We start from the raw sequence: 20164 nt of genomic DNA, 5'->3' as shown, positions 1-20164 counted from the left end.
AACAATATAGAAAATTAGTTTTAACGAGAAAAATACTCAAATAACTAGTTCTAGAATTTAAATACAATAGGACGGTTATTAAATAGAAGCTTCATTCTACAACGGAGACTCCTTCATATAATTTTTGACAAAGACTAAAGATTTAATCTTAGTTTCATTTCTTAGGTTTGGAGCTGATCAATATTGTAAAACAGATCTAGCGACTCAGGATTTATCAGAGTTCCTCTTTCCTTTACATCTTCACCTTGAAGAATTTTTTTAACAGCAACCTCAACTTTTTTGCCACTTATTGTGTATGGTATATCAGCTATTTCTAATATTTTTTCAGGAACGTGTCGTGCTGATAATTCGGCACGGATTAAGATTCGAACTTGATTTACCATATCATCATTTAATCTGTAATAAAATGACTATTTATTTATTATACAAAGAAAAGGTTTTTTAAAACGTTGAGTAATAAAAACTTTCAAAAGTTAAAAAAATTGTTTTCAAACCTATTTCCTTCCTCCATCTTTATAAATAACACTACTTGCTCTCCGCGACAGGTTTCTTGACCAACACATAGAGTGTCTTTAATGAAAGGAAGATTTTTCCTTGTAATTACATTGTATATTTCAGCGCTTCCAAACCGTACGCCATTAGGATTTAAAACCCCATCACTAAATATTTCTCTCAACTTCAGCAAATGTTTAAATAAATAACCTTATAGACTTTAAATTGAAAAGTTAAACAATATTTTAATGAACCTTCTTCCCAACATAACAATACCACCGGTTTCACCATTGATAACACAATAATCTCCATGTGTCCAGACCTCTACAAAAACAAACTGCAGCAAAAGTAATAAAAAGCAATCGCTGTTTAAACCAATATAAACAAAACAGACAGCATAAGAAAATTTGACAATATTTTTTTGAGGATAATACTTAAAAATTGATGACATAAACATTCAAACCTTTATACTTATTAAAGTAGGAGCTTTGATACTTCTTCCCATCCACATCATTCCAGAAAGAAGTTGGCATAGAGGGAAATGGTTTTGTGCAAACAAGCTCCCCTGCAGCATCTTCCACTGGCAATCCTTTGAATTAAAATAGGTTAGCTTCATATTTCCATCTGATATTTTTACTGCATTTCAAAGTCTTGGTTTTTGTCGTTTAAAAATTAACAAATTATAAACAAAAACAAGTTTCTCAAGATTTTGATGAACCTAAAAGTTGATTGGAAATGAACTTTATCTAATCAAACTTTTTCATCTTCTTTTTTAAAAAAAAAAATAAGTTTAATAAGGTCTTTACCATTTTCATCCCAACTATAAACAGCCATTGCAAGGTTTCTACTTTGTATTTCTCCCTTATGCACAGGTACGGTAGGATTCTGTCCAGCAAAACAAGATATGATATCAGTGCCACCTGCAAAAAAGCATTCAACTGATAAGTACACCAATATAAGTGCAAATTTATTGCACACAAATATAAAATGCATAGTAATAGCACTTTGCATAATACCAGTTATTGATCCCAGTAATATATCATTCTTGATGGATTGGTAAACATAGTCATAACTAGAAGGTTTTAGTGGTGACCCTGTAGAGAGGATAGTATGCAGTGATTCCAACTTATGACTTTTAACTGAAAAAAAAAAAGTTTTAAAATGAGTTTAAAAAAGGAAAAAGTTTGCTTTAATTTTCAGCACAGAATACTAAAAGTTTTTAAAATTAGAAAACTGAACTTGGGTGTATCGAATTTTCTTCTAATGCTTCTATCCATCTGGCTCCAGTACCAAGAATCGTTATTCTAAACATGTGAGTGAGGAAATTATGCCATAAAACTAAAAATTAGAAGTACAAAACTTTATTTGTGTTATCTTTAGGATATAAAAATGGTGAAGCGGTTTACTTACATTGGAATTGTTAACTTCACCATCCAAAGAATGCATTTATGAAAAACAATCTGCTATTTAAAGTATCAGGTAGTAAAAAACAAGTTTAAAAAAAACTGTTTACCTTACCCAATCTCATCAACAAGATCCCATAGCACATTCAGTGTTGGTAGAAGAGGGGAACCATCATAACAAACAACAGATGCACCAAGAGCTAATGCTGAGACTAACCAGTTCCACATCATCCATCCTGTCTTTAATTATAAGATTCCTCAATTACTTACTTTTGAAACATAAACTATAAATTACTTTATTAAATATATATATAAATGGTATAAAATTGTTAAATTAGATAGTATGCTTAACTAAAAAGCAAAAGCAAACATACTAATTATTCACTTCAAACGGTAAGTGAAGGATTCAAAAATCAAGCTGGCAACAATTTATAAATTCCATGTTTTTGACCTCACATAATTATGTTATAGGTATATTAATGTCCAATAAAAGAATGAAAATGTTTGTCTAAAACTAAATTAAAACTATTTACTGTGGTGTAATACATAATTTTATCTTTGGAAGACATGTTTCCATGGAGCATGTGTTCCTTCAAGTGTTGGATCAAAGTACCCTAATAATATCAACCAAAACATTATATTGTAACCTGTATGATTAACTATTAACAACATACATGTATACCTTTGGAATTAGGTTGCTTACACCAGTGGTATCATGGCAACATTTAAAATAACTTGCAAAAATAAATGTCTCAATAGTTTTACTTAGTTTACTTAGTTAATTTTACATTTTCACAAACACAATTGTCTTACTTATAAGACATCAGCGTGAAAGGATAGAAAATAGATGTATAATAGATGTAAATAGATGCATAGGAAAAAGGTATTATAATGTGAACTTACACCTGCAGAGTGAACCATACACTTAGGGGGTCCTGTAGTACCTGATGAATACATAATATAAAGAGGATGACTAAAGGGAAGCTGTTCAAATTCAATTGTTTGATCATCTGAGAAACCTTCAATAAACTTTGAAAGAAATTCACTATAAAATAAAAAAAATAAACTCAACTTAGAGTTTGATATCTGCATACATGAAAAGTAACTTTGTTATTATTAGATTACTATTATGGCAACCAAAAAGCCCAAAAGGTTGTACCTTTATAGAAAAAAAGAATACAGGTTAAAAATAGCCTACCATTTATCAATGTTGGAAACATCAATTTCTGATTCACAACTAATATATGGACATAAAATAACTTTCTCAAGGCTAGGCAACCCTTAAATTAAAAAAAACATTAAAACTCATCAAAAGCTCTATAAAAGATAGTTACTCATTCAGTTAAGTGAGAAATAAAGTTATTACTTGTTGAAGAAAAACTTGATTTGATTTATCAAAAAATTACCTTCAACAACACTTTGAAGCTTTTTTAGATGGTCATGTTTTTTACCATTATAAATAACACTATCCACAGAGAAAATTACTTTAGGAGATATCTGCTGAAACCGATCTAAGACACCCTATAGTTTAAAGAAAGACAAATAAAATCCAATAGTTTTGGAAAGACAAATAAAAAAAAACAAAAATACTAATTTCAATAAATAAACTATTTTTGTAATAACAAAAAAAAAAATTTACAGAAACTCCAAATTCTGGTGAAGTGGAACTCCAAATTGCACCCAGACTTGCAGTTGCTAACATTGCTGTGACAGCAAATTCACAGTTTGGAATATAACCTAATTAAGAAACAAGTTCATTCTGAAGTTTAATTTGAAAAATATCATCAAATAGAGAGAATTAAAAATGCAATCAAGGACATGCTGTTAATTGTAAGGAGGCTAGAAGCCCCAATGTGGAAGGCTTTCTACATCAATTATCCCTTTATTTTAGGAGAGATAGCTATATCTAGATGAATGATAGACGGCCAAATCTTTAATATAGTTACTAGACAATAATAAAAATCAATATTATGTCCATGTCTGACTGACATGGAAAGATAAGTACTGATTAGCAATATGGATAGTTGGTTTTTGAAATTATATTTCCATACTCTTATTACTTTGTGATTTTCACTTTTAAGTCCACAATAAATCAGCTAGACAATTGGGAGAAAAGATCCATTATTTCTAAAAGAAGATATCATCCAAGGTATAAGCCTCTTTGCTTTTCACATTTAACTAAACAAAATCATAATCTAATTGTTGGGTTTGACTTCATAAAGTGGCTATCTCTCCTTCTCAATGTGGCAACTTCTTCTCTAAAATTATTTAAATAAATCAGAATAAATTTAAGACTTTTTTAAGAAAACTGAAGTTTATTAGATATAAAATTTAATACAATTATTTTGTTTTGAAGTAATATTTTCTAAATCAGCAGCAGATACCCTGTGATTACTTTTCACTAACTGAATAACAGCATGAGCAGCTTTAGTCACTCAAAACCTTAGGTATCAAAAATTGTTTTTATTTAAACCTCCCAATGTACCATAACTTTTAAATACAATTCAATAGTCTAAACATTTACATAGGATTAAATAGCTGCTTAGAGTTTAAAAATATACAGTCTATAATAAATAAAACCAGGAAATAAGGTTGTCATTAAACCTATTTTGACTTCCTGCCATGATTATTCTTTAAGTCAGTAAACTAAAATATTTACTGCTGTAAACATTACATAAACTTAACAAAAAATTCAAATTTGATTTTTTAAGTTTTATAGCTGAAGACCAAATGTTGTAATTACCAGTTCAACAGATGTATAACTTTTTTTATACCTTACCTTCACAAAATGATTCCTCTAGTGCTAGCTTTTTAATAGAACATAAAATATTTATCACTTTAATATTAAGGTTTAATTCTTCTAACATCAATACATATTCATGAAAAGAAGACTAAAAGAAATCTAATTATAATAGGATTGCACTTTAATCAGTGGAAATTCTGCTCTTAGCAATAACTCAAATAGTCACATGTAGCAATTATGTTTTTAAGATCAAAAACAGAATAATATTTCAATTTAAATATCACTAGTATTATATTTAAAATTCAAATCTTGATTATCAAACCTCTTTACTTCATATCTAAAAAATTCCCTCATCTTTACCTTTTTCATATCTTGAAGGCTGGAAATGCTGATATCTGGATTGTGCATAAAATTCAAAGACACCTTACATTTAAATAATTTTACTTTTAAGCTTCCAGCCCTGGTGTAAAATTATTATTGGCATAAAATTTATTTATTTGTACCATTAACTGATTACACTTTGAATGCAGCATGGGTTTTTGTTTTTCTAACGATCCATCCAGCTCGCTGTGAAGGATCAGAAAAATAGTGATGCAGACTATAACATCATTTTAAAAATCTTTCAAATAGAATTCACTGTTACCTTTATTTAATAATTGATAACTTTTTCATTTTTTTATTTATCTAAAAAAGTGTCAATTTTAAATGATTATTATCTCTGAACACTATGGATGAGGTTTTTTGATTGCTTTATATTTTCATGGGTACTATTATTGGTGTAAAGTTAACAAGATATGAATCAAAATATTACAACAAAAATTTTTTGAATGGATCAAAATTAAAAGCTGTTTTTATAACATGATTGATATTTTGTATTAAAAGTTGTTGGTTTTGGAATTAATTGCAACTAAGTTGCATAACAAATCAATTATTAAATTTTTTTTTTGAACAATAATAAAGAACATACCAACAATTCTATCTCCTGCCTGAATGCCCAAAGAGCGCATGGCTGCTGCAATTTTGGCAACTTTAACACGCAATTCAGAAAATGTTAATTTTTGAAGTGGTAGCCCCTCACCTGAAGTATATAAAAATCCCTATTATGTTAATTAACCAAAGCTCACATAAAAAATACTGGTTAAACTTGTTTTTCTTTCTAGCAGAGAAATAGAAAAAATATTATTGTGACCTGCTAAATAAAGAGCAATATCATCATCATTTCCTCTCAAAAGCAAATTTTCAGCAAAGTTCAAAGCACTTCCATTAAACCATTCAGGAACTTCTGATATACTTTTCCTAATGTCAACAACCTGTAATAGAAAAGATAGCATATCTAAACTTAAAACAGACACAAATTTTAAAAACATACGTGAAATTAGCAGTAAAAAAAATGTTCAATACAATAAAATTGATTATAGAAAAACATTTTTAAAAAAGTCTCTAAAACAAAATAGATTGAAAACTAAAAGAGCACTAAGTTTCATTCTACTGACTTTTATTACTTAATGGTTCTGTAAATACTAAATGATACTCAAATGCTAACAAACACACCATACACAGATGTAAAAATTTTAAAAAGTACACATTGATTTTTTTGGTTTAAAGCTTAAAATAGACTTAAATAGTTTGGCTCTTTTTTAATTGACTTTTTAAAAAAGAAACTCTTCATAAAAACCAGACTGTTATCTTCAGGACTATCAGTTAAGGGCGGCTTTATGTACAGCAGAAATTAAGGACTCTAAATATTAGGTTTTCATTAATAAGGGTTTTTAAATATAAATATTCTATACATATATTTAGGGTTTACAACTAGCTATAATCTTTTGAGAGATAATCTTTTCTTAAGAGACCAATAATCAAAGTGATAATTGTAGGTTTTGAATTTATATTAAATTATATGAACTGGTAAAAGTTTTAAATTTTTTGGTGTATTATAATATTAAACCGTTCGCATTTGACAGTGAATTGAAAAATAAATTACTTTGAGTTGACAATTAAAAATCTATTGAATAGAAAGTAATTAAGCATTTTTATTGTAATATTACAAAAATAAAAAAATAAAGTGTAACAAATTGCTTACACTTTTTACAAAAATCATTAGATAATTTTTTATAACTTAAATTTCATTTCAATTATGTGATCACATAAAGTATTCCCTTCAACTTCACTTTGGCTGAACTTTCCATTCTAATTAACAGCAAAATAATTCAAACTTAAAACTCAAAAAAATCTTTAAAAAACTTATTTCTGAAAAAGTTAAACTAATTTGAGTAACCATTAGTTTAAGAACATCACTCCTGGACACCAATAAGTTAAGAGGTTGCTTATTAAACCAAATTGACAATTAAGTTATTACCTGGATAAAGTTTTTTGAATAACAAAGACCAGAAAAGCTCCAAAATTCTCCCCAAAAATCCCAATAGTTATCAACAGACCATTTCCAAAGCTCATTGTAGTTATCTAAAAGTTTTAAAACTAACTTAAGTTCATTTTTATTGGCCAAATTTATCAAATAATTAAACATGAAAAATATTTATACTTATGATAATTTATTACTTTAAATGAGTTTTAATGCAATCATGGTTCATTTAAATATAAATATTATTTAATGAATGGCTTTAGTAGATATAGATTTTTGAAAGTTTGTCAGATAGTAAGGTAATGTAAAATTTTAGTTTTAAAAGTGAAGTACTAAAGTATTTATACAAATCTTTTTCACCTCACCTTTAAAAAAAATTTTTTTTAGCTTCTAATTGTGTTTTACAATTTATATAAATGAAACTGTATATGCAAAAAAAACTTGCAAAAAGTTTGGGTTTTTTGTTGATTCTCCTTTTAAAGTCTAAATGTAATTTTCAAAAATAGCAACTTTCATTAAAAGAGAAAAATGATAATAAAATCCCTAACAAGAAACTTGAGAGAAAAAAATTGAATTTTATATCATTAGAACTGTATTTTAGTAATAACAATGTTAAAATTAACATTTAATAAAAACTTCCTAATCGTTTTAGTGACCTGAGTATATTTTTACTTAACAAAAACACTAGGTTTAGCCAGAAAAATATATTTTGTGTTTTGAAACCAAATTTTAGTTAAAAGAGTCATTGAGCTATTATTTGAAGTCATTGAATTATTATTTGTAAAAGCTGGAGATTATATCATAATAATTATTAGAAGTTTATTTTTAAAGAACTATGAATTTTATTTATTAAAAACAACTTTTTTACTGTAAATTATTTAAAAAAATTTTGTAAGTTAGCATGACCTTTTATAGTTTTTTATAAATTAGAGCAAATAAATTTGGTTGAATTTATCAATCAAACTTTTATTAAGCAAACTGTTTTTTTTTATAATTAACTTATTCATAAGTATTAGAAATTAATATTTCTTGTATATAATAGTGTCAACTTCACATTAACATCTGTTTTCTAAAATGAAAGTTTAAAAATCTACTAACAAAAAGTTCAATATATATATATATATATATATATATATATATATATATATATATATATATATATATATATATATAATTTATCAAACAATTATAAACACATTTAAGATTTCTTTCCTACCTAAATGTAAACCAAACTTTTCATTCAAACAAATTTGGAAACGATAAAGATTAGTTTGCTTCTGCAATTCCAGTTTGGGATACCATAAAATTTTATTAACTGCTTTATTCATACTTAATTCTGTAAGACGCTTGAATCTTAGAAAATATATTTGCAATTAAAGTAAGCTATATACTAAGAAATCTATACTCTACTTTATCAGTAAATTTATTGAAATTTATTGATATTAACTAAGTGTACAGATCACATACTGTGTGTGCAATAAATATATATACACAGACACAAATACACACACATATATATACATATACATATACATATATACATACATACATACATACATACATACATACATACATACATACATACATACATACATACATACATACATACATACATACATACATACATACATACATACATACATACATACATACATACATACATACATACATACATACATACATACATACATACATACATATATATGTGTGTATATATATATATATATATATATATATATATATATATATATATATATATATATATATATATATATATATATATATATATATATATTCACTTCTAAGGGAAATATAATAACTTACTATTTACAGCCTATGTATAACATCTTTGTGCAATAATTTATATATTATGTAAACTTTTTATCTAACTTTAAAGTGTTTTTACTATACTATAGTTTTTAGGTTTAAAATGGAATAAATGTAATTTAAATGTTGAAGAAATAACTTCGAATATTTTGATGATAGTTTACACGAAGTTCTTGTTGTTAAATATACATCACTTTCCCGATTTCAAAATACACAAGCAAACTAATATTTATCATTTTCAAAATGATTTGAATAATAAAAAATTTACTTCAAAAACATTAAAACCGTGATAACATATTTTTGTGGGGAATTCTGGGTTTTTTCCGGGAACTCCGGCAGGTAGAGGCCATTTAATTTCTTATTTTGTATAATAAGAAACTCGGTTCTTGCAACCTTTTAAGCATTTAGAAACAGAGCGTTTTGAATCCATTCTGATCAAAACTTGACAGTAACACCTTTTAGAAAACCTTCCAAAGATGCACTTGAAAATTTTTAACTTCACGTTCTCGCTGGAAAACTTTTAAATTCGATCATTTTATTGTTATAATTTGAGCATCCCGCCATCGGAAATTGCTTAAATGCATAAATTCCGATGTGAGAAATAGTTTATAAAGGTGACTCCGCTGTGATGCGATGGCGAGGAATGGTATCACATCGGAGGTGCGATGTAGTCCGAGGCAGATGGGGAGAATTTCACGCACTCTCCGATATATTTCGAGATTTATGCATTATCGTACGATATTTTCGTGTAATTTCACAATAAATCGTATTTAAAATGTAAACTCGTAATATTGTGGTAGTTCCGATGTATTTATCTATAATTACGAAGTTTTCGCAAAATTATAGCAAAATTTTGCAAGCCACCACAAACCATCGGAAAATATCGGAAAACAAAAAGATTAAATCACATCGGAGTGACCTTTATAAACTATTTCTCACATCGGAATTTACTCATTTACGCAATTTCCATTGGCGGTATGCTCTAGTTATAATTGCTGAGTTCGAAAATTTGATTCTTTAAAAACAAAAAATTAGCCTATTTTGAAAATTTTAGCAATTCTGGTTAAAAAAAGAGAGAGCGTAGCAAGCTCTTCATATGGCATTTGAGAGGAATTTCCTTTTAGCAACTTACCAAAGAATTTGAAGATGAGAGATAAGTTGCCCACGAATAAAAGTTCCCAAGTTGTCAGAAACGTATGAAAATGGAGATTATTAGAGATGCATGATTATAATTGATTTGGAGTTACATCCCATTTCAAAAATAAGGCACTGAATGTAGAAAAAATAGGTGGAATTAATAGGAGATTACACGCTAACGTAGGTCACACGCGTAACGTAGATACGAAAAAAGGTGAAATTAATTACACTGGTCTGCGTCAAAAATGTCCTAGGGTTTTCTTAGGTGATTCTCAATGAAATTCGTCTTCTAAATCCGAAGCTAGGATTCAAATTTTTCAATCAGGTCTTGTTTTTAAGATACAGACTTAGGGCTCTATACCGCATATAACAGCTGAGTGTCCATTTTATTGCGATTCCCAGTTGACAGTTGTGTATTAATATATCTATAAACAGTATCTAAAGTATATTTATAAAGTTTTATAAATCATTGTCAATTTTTTTAAAGGCTAATATATGAGATAAGTAAAATTTATTTCATAAAAATGAATAGATAATGTAAAAACAGTTCCGACAGATTCTGCTATGTGTGTGTTTTATTGATCAGCAATGCACCATACCTACGTTAGTAAAGTCCCTTCACAGTGCATATTTCGGAATAAGGCTTGGCGATCAAGACAAAAGTTTTGCCCAACATGTATATGCAGCAAAACCTTTGTCGTAGCCTTAAGGCGCTGGAATAAGAAAAAGCAAACTGTATGTCATTTGGTGTACCGATGGTATGGAGAGAAGGGAAGGACCATACTAAAGACTGCTATTTTTGTGTAACCAATCTTCAAGGTAAGATAATTTCTTAAAAGAACAATATTTAACTAATCCAAACATATTTATTTTTATTGTAGTCTTATGAAGTTTGAATTGTTTATAAAAGTTGTGTTGAAATTCAACAAAAAAATTCTTTAGATTTTATAGAAAAGTGGATAAAAATCTGAAGCTAAGTATGTGAACTTTTTCAGATGTCAATAAGAAAAGCAAACACCTGGTGGTCTATCCTGAAATTCCTTCTGCCATTAAGTCAATACCACATGGTCCAGGAGTTCCAGTTCCTTCTCCACCTGAGAAAGGCGAGCTAGAAGAGGATATGGATGGTGTAAAAGTGAAAGACACTGACATATCTGTGATATATGAACCAACGTCTAGCATGACTTTGTCAAGACCACTCACTTAAAGTCAATTAAATGAATTGACCAGAGATCTTGGTCTTTCTAAAGAAAATGCACAACTTCTTGGTTCCCGTCTTTGTGAGATCAATCTCCTCTCCAATGAAACTACCTTCTATTGGTATAGAAACAGAGAAGAAAAGTTTCGATGGTTCCTTGAAGTTGGTTCTTCTAGCTCGCTGGCATATTGCAATGATATAAAAGGCCTAATAGATGCACTTGGCGTTCCTTACCAACCAAGAGAATGGAGGCTCTTTGTTAATTCCTCTTGCAGAAGGCTAAAGGCAGTACTTCTACACATTGCCAATAAAATGGCATCTGTACCTATTGGACATTCAGTTCAGTTGACAGAAAGCTCATGAAAATATTGATTGATGCAATCAAGTACTCCAACCACAATTGGCTAATATGTGATGACCTTAAGGTAAAATAACTATTAAGTTTTCTTGTCAATATAAAGCTTTCCTTTGAAAATACTTTAGCACCTGTGAGTAAATTTTTTAGAAAGAAATAGAAATATATTTTAACTTACTAAGATTTGATTTTTTATGAATAAATCTTTTCTTTTCAGGTTGTGTGCTTTCTACTTGGGATGCAAGGGGGGTACACAAAACACCCTTGCTTCTTATGCCTATGGGATAGTAGGGCAGATAGTCTTCACTATAAGCAGAAAGACTGGCCATCTCGGGAAGCATTCACAATTGGCAGCTACAACGTGATAGCTGAACCACTAGTCTCTCCAGAAAATGCTTTACTTCCTCCTCTCCATATCAAACTTGGTCTGATGAAAAATTTTGTAAAAGCACTAAATAAAGAAGGCTAAGCTTTTAAGTATCTATTGCAAAAGTTCCCACAGATCAGTGATACCAAGCTACATGCAGGTATATTTGACAGATCCAAAATTAGAACTCTGTTAAAGGACAAACATTTTGATATCAAAATGGTAGACATTAAACGAGATGCATGGCAAATGTTCAGCACAGTAATTGAAGGATTTCTGGGAAATAAATGAAGCTCTGAATATGTATCACATGTCGATGAGCTTATGAAATGTTTTGAAAAACTGGGAGCTCGCATGTCAATAAAAATGCATTTTCTCTAGTCACATCTTGACTATTTTCCTGAAAACCTTTGGAGATTACAACGAGGAACAGGGTGAAAGATTCCACCAGGATATAAAAACGATGGAGACCAGATATCAAGGACGTTGGGACATAAACATCTTGGCTGACTATTGTTGGTGTCTTAAACGCGACGAACCAATAATTCTTGACAAACGGAAGGCATCAAGGACTTCTTTCCTCTTGAAATAGATTTTTTTTTTACAGTATTCGATTACTTCATAAGTTGTTTTTAAGTTTAAAGTTAATAAAGGAGTTAATTTGAGCCTTTTTTCTGTTCACAAATAATTATTGCAATGTATTACGTTACTGGGATGAAAATGAGAGATTTCTTGAAACTTATGTTTTTCTCAAAAAAAGTAGGTGTGCTATATTTCAATAACCTGACCTGATTGAGCAAAATGAAAGTCATAATCGGGTTTAGGAGGCCAATTTCATTAGGAATTACCTAAGAAACCCCCAGGAACAGAAATTTTTTTTTCAAACTCAGCCCTGTGTTAGAGATCATACGCTAACTTAGGTCACCCGCTAACGTAGATACGAAAAGAATTAAGATGAAAACAGACTTTTTCCATCTTTATAAAAGAAGATATGATTTAGTAACAGAGCTCTCCAGGTGGATGATTTGATGGAGTAGTTTTTGAAGAGTTTAATTCTTTAGTTTTATTTTCTTTATAAAAGAACTCAGAAGTGGAAAAATTTCTGTACGAAATTTGTTAAAGATTGTAAAGAAAATGAAATAAACTTTTTTTGCATTCTAGATGTGGCTTTCTTTAAATATTTCAAATAGCTTGGCGTTAAAAAATAGCAAAATAAAAAGATTAGATGCACCAAGATCTCTTTTAACAACGAGTATTTTCTAGAATATTAAAATAAATAGCTCTATGCTGAAGAGACGAATCAGTTTAATTTTATTTTATTTTTTTTTTTTTTTTACATTAATCTTAATTTTTTTAGCTTAAAAAAAAACTTTTAACTTAATTTACCTACGTACTTAGGTACTATTTTCCTTGTTCTATTCTATGTTCTTTAAATAACAAAATATTCTAACAATATAGTAAAAAAAAATTTCATAATTTCATACTAAAACTGATTTTTTTTCTTTTTAATTATACTACACTAGAATTACAATGCTTTCATAAATTAAGCAAAAAAATTCGATTTTTTTGCGCTGACCCAAATTTATCATTATGTTTTTTAAATTTTTTCAATATTTTCTGAAATAAACCCACCCCTCCCCACCCCAGTGTAACTGTACATTTTAATGTATAAATAAGAAAAATGACTTTACGTAGTTTGTAAAAACAATTTTTGCAATAAAATTAGATTTTACATATTCTAACGCAAAAAAGTTGGTTTAAAATTTGTGCAATATAACACCGGTTTAAGATACTTAAAGACATGAAAGACCAACATGGTTTGAGATTTAATAGTTAGTAGTTACTCTATTTAAAGCTGTTTAGTTACCAATTTTAGTAAACTTTTTATCGGTTATTGATAATTGGTAATTGTACTCAGTAGATTATCTGACAAAAACATGATAAGAAGGCTGCTGAACAACTCCACATCTTTATAGTAAACTAGAACAGGATGATATGTACATCGCATGGTGATGTCAAAAAAAATCTTACGAAAGTTCCTCAGTAGAATTTCCTAACATTTTTCCATTACACATTTTAAGGGTTGTTTATCTTTCAGCTTTTTGATTGGCATTTATAAACAACGCGTAGTTTTATCTTTTTGCTTTATCTACATAATCAGATAAAGTTTGATTCTGTAAAATTATATGAAATTGATTGGCTGCCACCCCCTGGTTAAAAGTAATTGTCTCTCCTTCCTCATACTTTTTGAAAGATTGTGTAATTGGAGCATCGGTGCACAATGCTTTCTTTATTTGGGAGTCATACAAATAGTTCAAAGGTTTTTTAATTTTTAGTTTGTTATCTTACATAGTCGCAAATAATTCCAACAATAACTTGCTTCAGTTTTTGATGGAAAGTATAAGACACTGAATGGGTTTCTGATTAGTCTTTAACATACCACATTTGGATTTTGGCAAGACAGGTCCACCTTAAAAATCTTATGTCTGTATTTATTCTATTGTATACCTATTGAAGATGATGAAGATGGGTCAATATACCAATAGAAAATGAGTCAGCTTAACATTTAAATTGTAAAACTCAGATTCTATATCTACCACTTCTATAATAAAACCCTAAAACTTTTTTTACTGACTCATTTAGGGCCCATAGAATGAGAAACAGTAGAGAGCTTAATTTGGTTTTAGTTTTGGGACACTCTAGCCAACTCTAGCTACTCAAGTATGTATATTGTATTAAGCATTCGCGTTTTTTAAACAAGAGCAAGATGTTGTTCGCGGGACAAAAACGAAAACACATTTAAAAAGTTTTGCAGGAAAAAGTTTAAGTTTTTAAAGATATTGAGAATGGATTGACGAACGAAGATGTTGCAGCGAAATATGGTGTTCTAAAAAATACCTTATCAATATGGGTTAAATGTAATGATAAAAATTTTTTTCATCATTTGAAGAAAGACAAGATATAAAACATCAAGAGCTCAATGGTTCTCATCATGAGTCATTAGACTGTTTTTAAATGGTTTTTGAATATCAGTAGTCAAAATGTTGATTTATCTGATTCCATAAACCAATAGAAGGCAAGCATATATGCTAAAGAGCTTAATTTAAGCAATTTTAGGGCTTCGAATGTTTGTTTACTTAGGTGTAAAGAACGAAGAAATGACTTTTAAAACAATTTCCGGGGAATCAAATTTTTGTAACAACTAAATTGGTTATTGGTTGAAAATCAATATCTTACAGTTTCGCTGGTAACGTTGATTACTAAAGTCACATTGATAACCCCTGCAACAACGGGCGACTTTTAATCTGCACATTTTTTTTCCAACATAAATTATGTTAGAAAGTTGCATGAGGGCCTGTAGTGTTTAAATTATAGCTTGAAGGATATTTACAACGCTGATGAGTTTGGACTATTCTGTATGACAAACCAAACATACCAAACTAAATCGGAAAAGTCTCCTGATGGAAAATTAATAAAGTTCGTATAAAGAGCCAGTATCAAGTGCTCTAGGGGTAGAGACACCAATCTTTTTCATTGAAAAAACTCAAAAAAAAAATCTTTCAAAAACTTTAAGCTATTATTGTGTCAATATCGACATCAAAAAAAGAATTGGATGGATGAGGTATTGGTTGAGGAGTTGGTTCGAAAATTAGAACGAAAATTTGTATTTGATTTAAAAAGTGTGGCACTAGTAATAGACAATTGTTCCGCACACCCTTGTATCAAAAATTAATAAAATTGCTTTTTTTATTTTTTAAACCAAAGCATAACATACACAACGCAGCTTGAATGCAAATGTTGGTGACCGCTTGGAATACAACATCCATTGAGACAATTACACATTGTTTCCCCAAAGTAGGAATCTCTATTTCAAATCGAGAAATAGGTAAGCTGACGAAGATGATTCAAATATATTTAAGTTTAAATACTTGCAGGATGGTCGGTTTTAAGCTATACCAGAGGATATCAACGCAGCTTCATTAACTGCTTTTGACGCTGAAATATCCGTAGTGGAACTACCACCACAGAAGGGCAGAATACCAATATAGTTGAGTACCGCTTGCAGATTTTTAAACTTTGGCTGAATATTTTGATAGTGAAAACATTAGTCTGCTTCATCATTCTTTGCTTGTTACAAATTGGTAAGGAAGTTTAACAAACTTCGTTAATTCAAACATTCGCTAATTAGAACAAAATCTTTGGTCCCTTGCAAATTCAAAAATAACAAACCTTTACTGTATGACTATGAGTAATCTAAAAATTGCTATTCCAAAAACTCGTCTATTACATTATTCATATTATTCAAATGGAAATGGCTCATTAAACAGAATAGATTACGATTTCAAGACAAAACAAGGAAAAGTCGGCTTTTTGTTTAAAATGACTAAAACTTGGTCATGTGTAAAAGAAACCAATTTTTTTAATTTATTTGTTTTCCTGCTTCAATAACTTATAAAATATTTTATACAACAATTTATATCTACTATATACGGTATTACACTTTACCCAGTCGGTGTGTGGTATTCGCAGTACATTGTACGGGTTTTTGATGAACACTTATTTGATAAATCTGACACATTAGTTGATCATTTACGATAACTTTATCTACATTAAATTCTTTTTCTTTATTTACGATATAAAAGTTGATATAATTTAGAAAAATATATAGTTTCTTATTAACAAACTAAATTAGTATTACTAAACGAAAGAGGTATTGTTTGTGAAAATCAAAAAAAAACAAGAAACTATTTAAATAATTTCTATATTAAATAGTAAAAAATAAATAAACTCTCCATATTTGAGGTGGTTATTTATAGTTCATCGTGGAGCAAAACTTTTGGTGTGCGGGATAAAAAGTACTGGGCGTAATCAATTGTACTCTATAGAAAAAGATATACAAAAGATATTTATTTAAGCCATGTATAATTCACAACTTGTGAATTAAATATAAAGTATTTCAGCGAGTCACAACCAAAATAAAAGTTACGTTAATGACTTTTCCTAAACTTTTTTAAAAAAAATTTTAACAAGGTATTAAACGAGAATAACATATACCTCAACCCACTGAGTATTGTTTACACTTGCATTATTTTCATACTCGCTGGAATCAAACAAGATCACATTCGGAGTTTGATCCATTGTATAATGAGCAGCAATGCGACGCTGATGCTTCGACCATTTTAAGCCAGAAGTTATAATATTTATAAATTCGCTTTCTAACACAAAAACATTCCAAACTACGACCTAATAAAAATCAAAATGTTGAAACACATGCGCATTATGTAAAAGTTTTGGATCTTTTTTACTGTAAACTTTTGATTTTTTAACTACTTTAAATTAATAAACATACTTCATCCATTATTCCAATAAAATATTCATTTAGATAACAACCAAGATATAACGATTGGTTTTTAACAGATTCCTACAAACAGTACAAAAAAAAAATATATATAAAAAAACAATAAAAACGACAAAAAAAAAAAACAAGCAGGAATATTAATACATTAAAAACAGAAATATTTTGTAAGGCTTACAAAATCTTGGATGGGGACATTTGTTTTTGATGTATACTTTCTACCATTCACAAAAAGACTTATGTCTTGATCTAAATTTCCATAGCAAAAACAAATTAAGATTATAACCAAATTTTCGCGGGAAAAAAAAATTGCCTGGTATTGAGTAGGACATTATGATCAGTTTTATCGAAGATCTTTATATCCGTAAGAAAACATTTAAAAAAATAGTTATGATTTATTGTTTAATTTTAGGTGATGCTACCACTATCCTCTAATCATTCTCTTTCTCCCTTTTTCAATGCAATACACACCAAAGCTAGTACAAATATAAATGAAAATTGTAAATAATATTTACCGAACGCATCATATCGCATTATAATATATTGCCATTCTTCAGTCAGTAATTTATCCGTTCCTTCTAATGAAATTGAAGACAAGGTGCATTTCAAAATTCTAAAAATCAATAAAAACAGATTAAAGGGGAAAACGAAATAATGCACATTGCATACAGTTCTTTGTTTTAAATATAAATGAAAAATAAAACTGATCAATAAGCAGCCACACAAAATGAACTGGCCAACTAAAATACAAGTGTATTTTAACCATCTTTTGATTTTGACAGAAAAAACTTTAGAAAAGTTTTTATTTTGTGGCGAACACAACAGAAAATAATATAAGAATTTCTTTGAACCATCACTATGCAGTTGTAACTTAAAAAAAAGTAGTAGACTGAACGGCTATGATGGGAATTGAGACTAAGCTAAAGTGCACCCTCAAAATACAGAAAACAATTTTCTGTGATTGGTGTCAGCAATTCTTGATATTCCAAATGTAAAACCATCTGTCTATTAAAACAGGAATGGTGACCGCAAAACAGTTTTTCGTGATCACCAATTAGTTTTTTTTTTCGTGATCATCTATCAGTTTTTTGTGATGCTTTTTTTTAATAGACAGATGGTTTTATATTCGGGATATCAAAGTATGAGCATAAATAACTTTTAACTGTTTTGGTAAAATGTTATTTCTACACAAAACCTATCAAAATGAAAGGGAGTCAGACTGAAAGAAATTTCTTGTTTTTTAGAAATTAATGTCAAAATCCAAAAACAAATTATGCACATATGGCAAAATAGGCTCACAGTAAAAAATATACACTAACATAACGCTAACAATAACGGTAACATAACGGTAAATGAAAAGTTTGGCGTTATGTTTACCGTTATATTAGTAATAAATATGTCTAAAGCGTTATGTTAGCCACAGTTATTTGTATATTTGTATATAAATGTAAGGCGTTATGTTTAACCGTTATGTTTTCCGTTATGTTGGTTGGAAATATGTCATCACATAATAATATGACATCATAAAAGTATTTGTAAAAAAAGCGCGAGTTGAAAGAATCTTTCAAAATTGTTTAATTGTTGCACGGGGTTTTTCTTTAAGAAATAAGATAAGTTGATTATTTGTAGCAAAATTCAACGATTTATAAATCGTTGAAATATATACCATAATACATTGATATATATATATATATAATTTTAAAATGTATTCTACAAAATAGAGTGCTCAATGTTCTTAAAAGAACAGAGCAATTATTAATTAGTAGAAAATCACTTAATGAAATTTTTTTCTCATTTTGCACTGTGTTTCATTAACAAAGGTTCATCAGAAATCCTCTGATGAATCTTTATCGATGAAACGCAGTAATGAGAAAAAATTTTCACACACACACACACACACACACACACACACACACACACACACACACACACACACACACACACACACACACACACACACACACACATCAATGCAGTTAACTGCATTGATTTAAATTATATTATAATTTTCTTATAATTTATAAGAACTTTAAAATGTTATAAGTTGTTTATATATATAATATGTCATAATAATATTATTAGAATATTATAAATATTTAATTGCAATTTTTAATAAAATTGTTAAACTTTATTGGAACATTCTTTGATAGTTTTTGTTTGTTTGAAGGAATATTTATGGCTTTTTGTTGCAAACAAGTTTTACATGTCTTATATATATATATATATATATATATATATATATATATATATATATATATATATATATATATATATATAGAGAGAGAGAGAGAGAGAGAGAGAGAGAGAGAGAGAGAGACAAATGTATAACACATACATTATGTATGAATTATATACAAATCATACAATATATGGTTTATATATAATATCTTATATTATTTAATGGGACTTATTATTATTTTAATTTTGTTTTTTAATTTGACTTACTTTAACTTGCCCTATTATTACAAAATAATATTAATGCAAAACATGGTTTAACACCATTACTTTCATAATTTATATTGTAACTAGAAAAGAAATAACAAAGAAGATAAAATGGTCAAAGCTGTTCTTGTTAAGTACCTTGGCAAGCAAAAAATTGTTATTGGTAATAATAGCAGTATTATTGATTTTTTAAATAATGGTATGCATATTTATTTTTAAAAATTTCAGAAATACGCATTTAATAATGTTTAAAGATTGTTGTTAAGAATAATGTAAAATTTTTACGTAATATTTTGCATAAGTAAAATTTTTGCAAATGTATATTTATTCTATTTAGTATTTTCATTTTAATTCTTAATCAAGTTTACATAAGGTAACTTTAAAAGCAGACTGCAAAATGCCAACTTTAAACAGATACATTTTGTCATAAAATAAAATTTATCTTTATTTATACACATAAATACATATTTTATTTTATTTTATGT

At 28.5% G+C, this 20164-nt stretch overlaps 2 protein-coding genes across 20 annotated transcripts in view; both read right to left on the bottom strand.

The window, feature by feature from the left end:
- Positions 1 to 7: 7 nt before the first annotated feature.
- Positions 8 to 8348, bottom strand: LOC145185031 (acetoacetyl-CoA synthetase-like). Of its 17 annotated transcripts, none has more exons than XR_016454541.1 (17): positions 8214 to 8348; positions 6995 to 7098; positions 5828 to 5948; positions 5606 to 5716; positions 3535 to 3632; positions 3302 to 3416; positions 3094 to 3175; positions 2799 to 2940; positions 2429 to 2509; positions 2006 to 2135; positions 1732 to 1796; positions 1509 to 1631; positions 1299 to 1412; positions 956 to 1081; positions 747 to 829; positions 495 to 659; positions 8 to 396 (listed from the first exon to the last, which is right to left on the bottom strand). XR_016454541.1 is itself a non-coding variant. In XM_090094128.1 (17 exons), the coding sequence occupies exons 1-17, from the start codon at positions 8323 to 8325 to the stop codon at positions 162 to 164; spliced, it is 1989 nt and encodes a 662-aa protein (XP_089950254.1). In that variant the 5' UTR covers positions 8326 to 8348; the 3' UTR covers positions 8 to 161. The 17 variants fall into 17 exon arrangements, 4 of the variants coding, with proteins under 4 accessions (XP_089950254.1, XP_089950255.1, XP_089950258.1 ...); XR_016454540.1 differs by having other exon boundaries at positions 747 to 816; XR_016454542.1 differs by having other exon boundaries at positions 964 to 1081.
- A 7901-nt stretch (positions 8349 to 16249) lies between these two features.
- LOC145184966 (uncharacterized) overlaps positions 16250 to 20164 on the bottom strand; it is a 59358-nt gene continuing 55443 nt past the window's right edge. For all 3 annotated transcript variants that reach the window (XM_090092879.1, XM_090092881.1, XM_090092882.1), the window contains 5 exons: positions 17753 to 17850; positions 17416 to 17486; positions 17232 to 17303; positions 16937 to 17125; positions 16250 to 16761 (listed from right to left, as the gene is read on the bottom strand). In XM_090092879.1, the coding sequence (XP_089949005.1) occupies positions 16693 to 16761; positions 16937 to 17125; positions 17232 to 17303; positions 17416 to 17486; positions 17753 to 17850 (499 nt within the window). In that variant the 3' untranslated portion in view covers positions 16250 to 16692. The remainder of the gene's footprint in view (positions 16762 to 16936; positions 17126 to 17231; positions 17304 to 17415; positions 17487 to 17752; positions 17851 to 20164) is intronic.

Source organism: Hydra viridissima, unplaced genomic scaffold (assembly GCF_058129835.1).
Source record: "Hydra viridissima isolate aposymbiotic clone 2 unplaced genomic scaffold, HvirCarnegie_v1 scaffold_7, whole genome shotgun sequence".
Taxonomy (NCBI): Eukaryota; Metazoa; Cnidaria; class Hydrozoa; order Anthoathecata; family Hydridae; genus Hydra; species Hydra viridissima.
The sequence above is the reverse complement of the archived record's forward strand: the minus strand, read 5'-3'. Positions and strand labels throughout refer to the sequence as shown.

Coding starts and splice junctions, on each gene's coding strand:
- LOC145185031 (XM_090094128.1), bottom strand. CDS start 8,325: ATGAATAAAGCAGTTAATAAAATTTTATGGTATCCCAAACTGGAATTG. Junction 5,717..5,827: donor TATTGCTCTTTATTTAGCAG/GTCACAATAATA, acceptor TATATACTTCAG/GTGAGGGGCTACCACTTCAA. Junction 1,632..1,731: donor AGAAAATTCGATACACCCAA/GTTCAGTTTTCT, acceptor TTTTTTTTTCAG/TTAAAAGTCATAAGTTGGAA.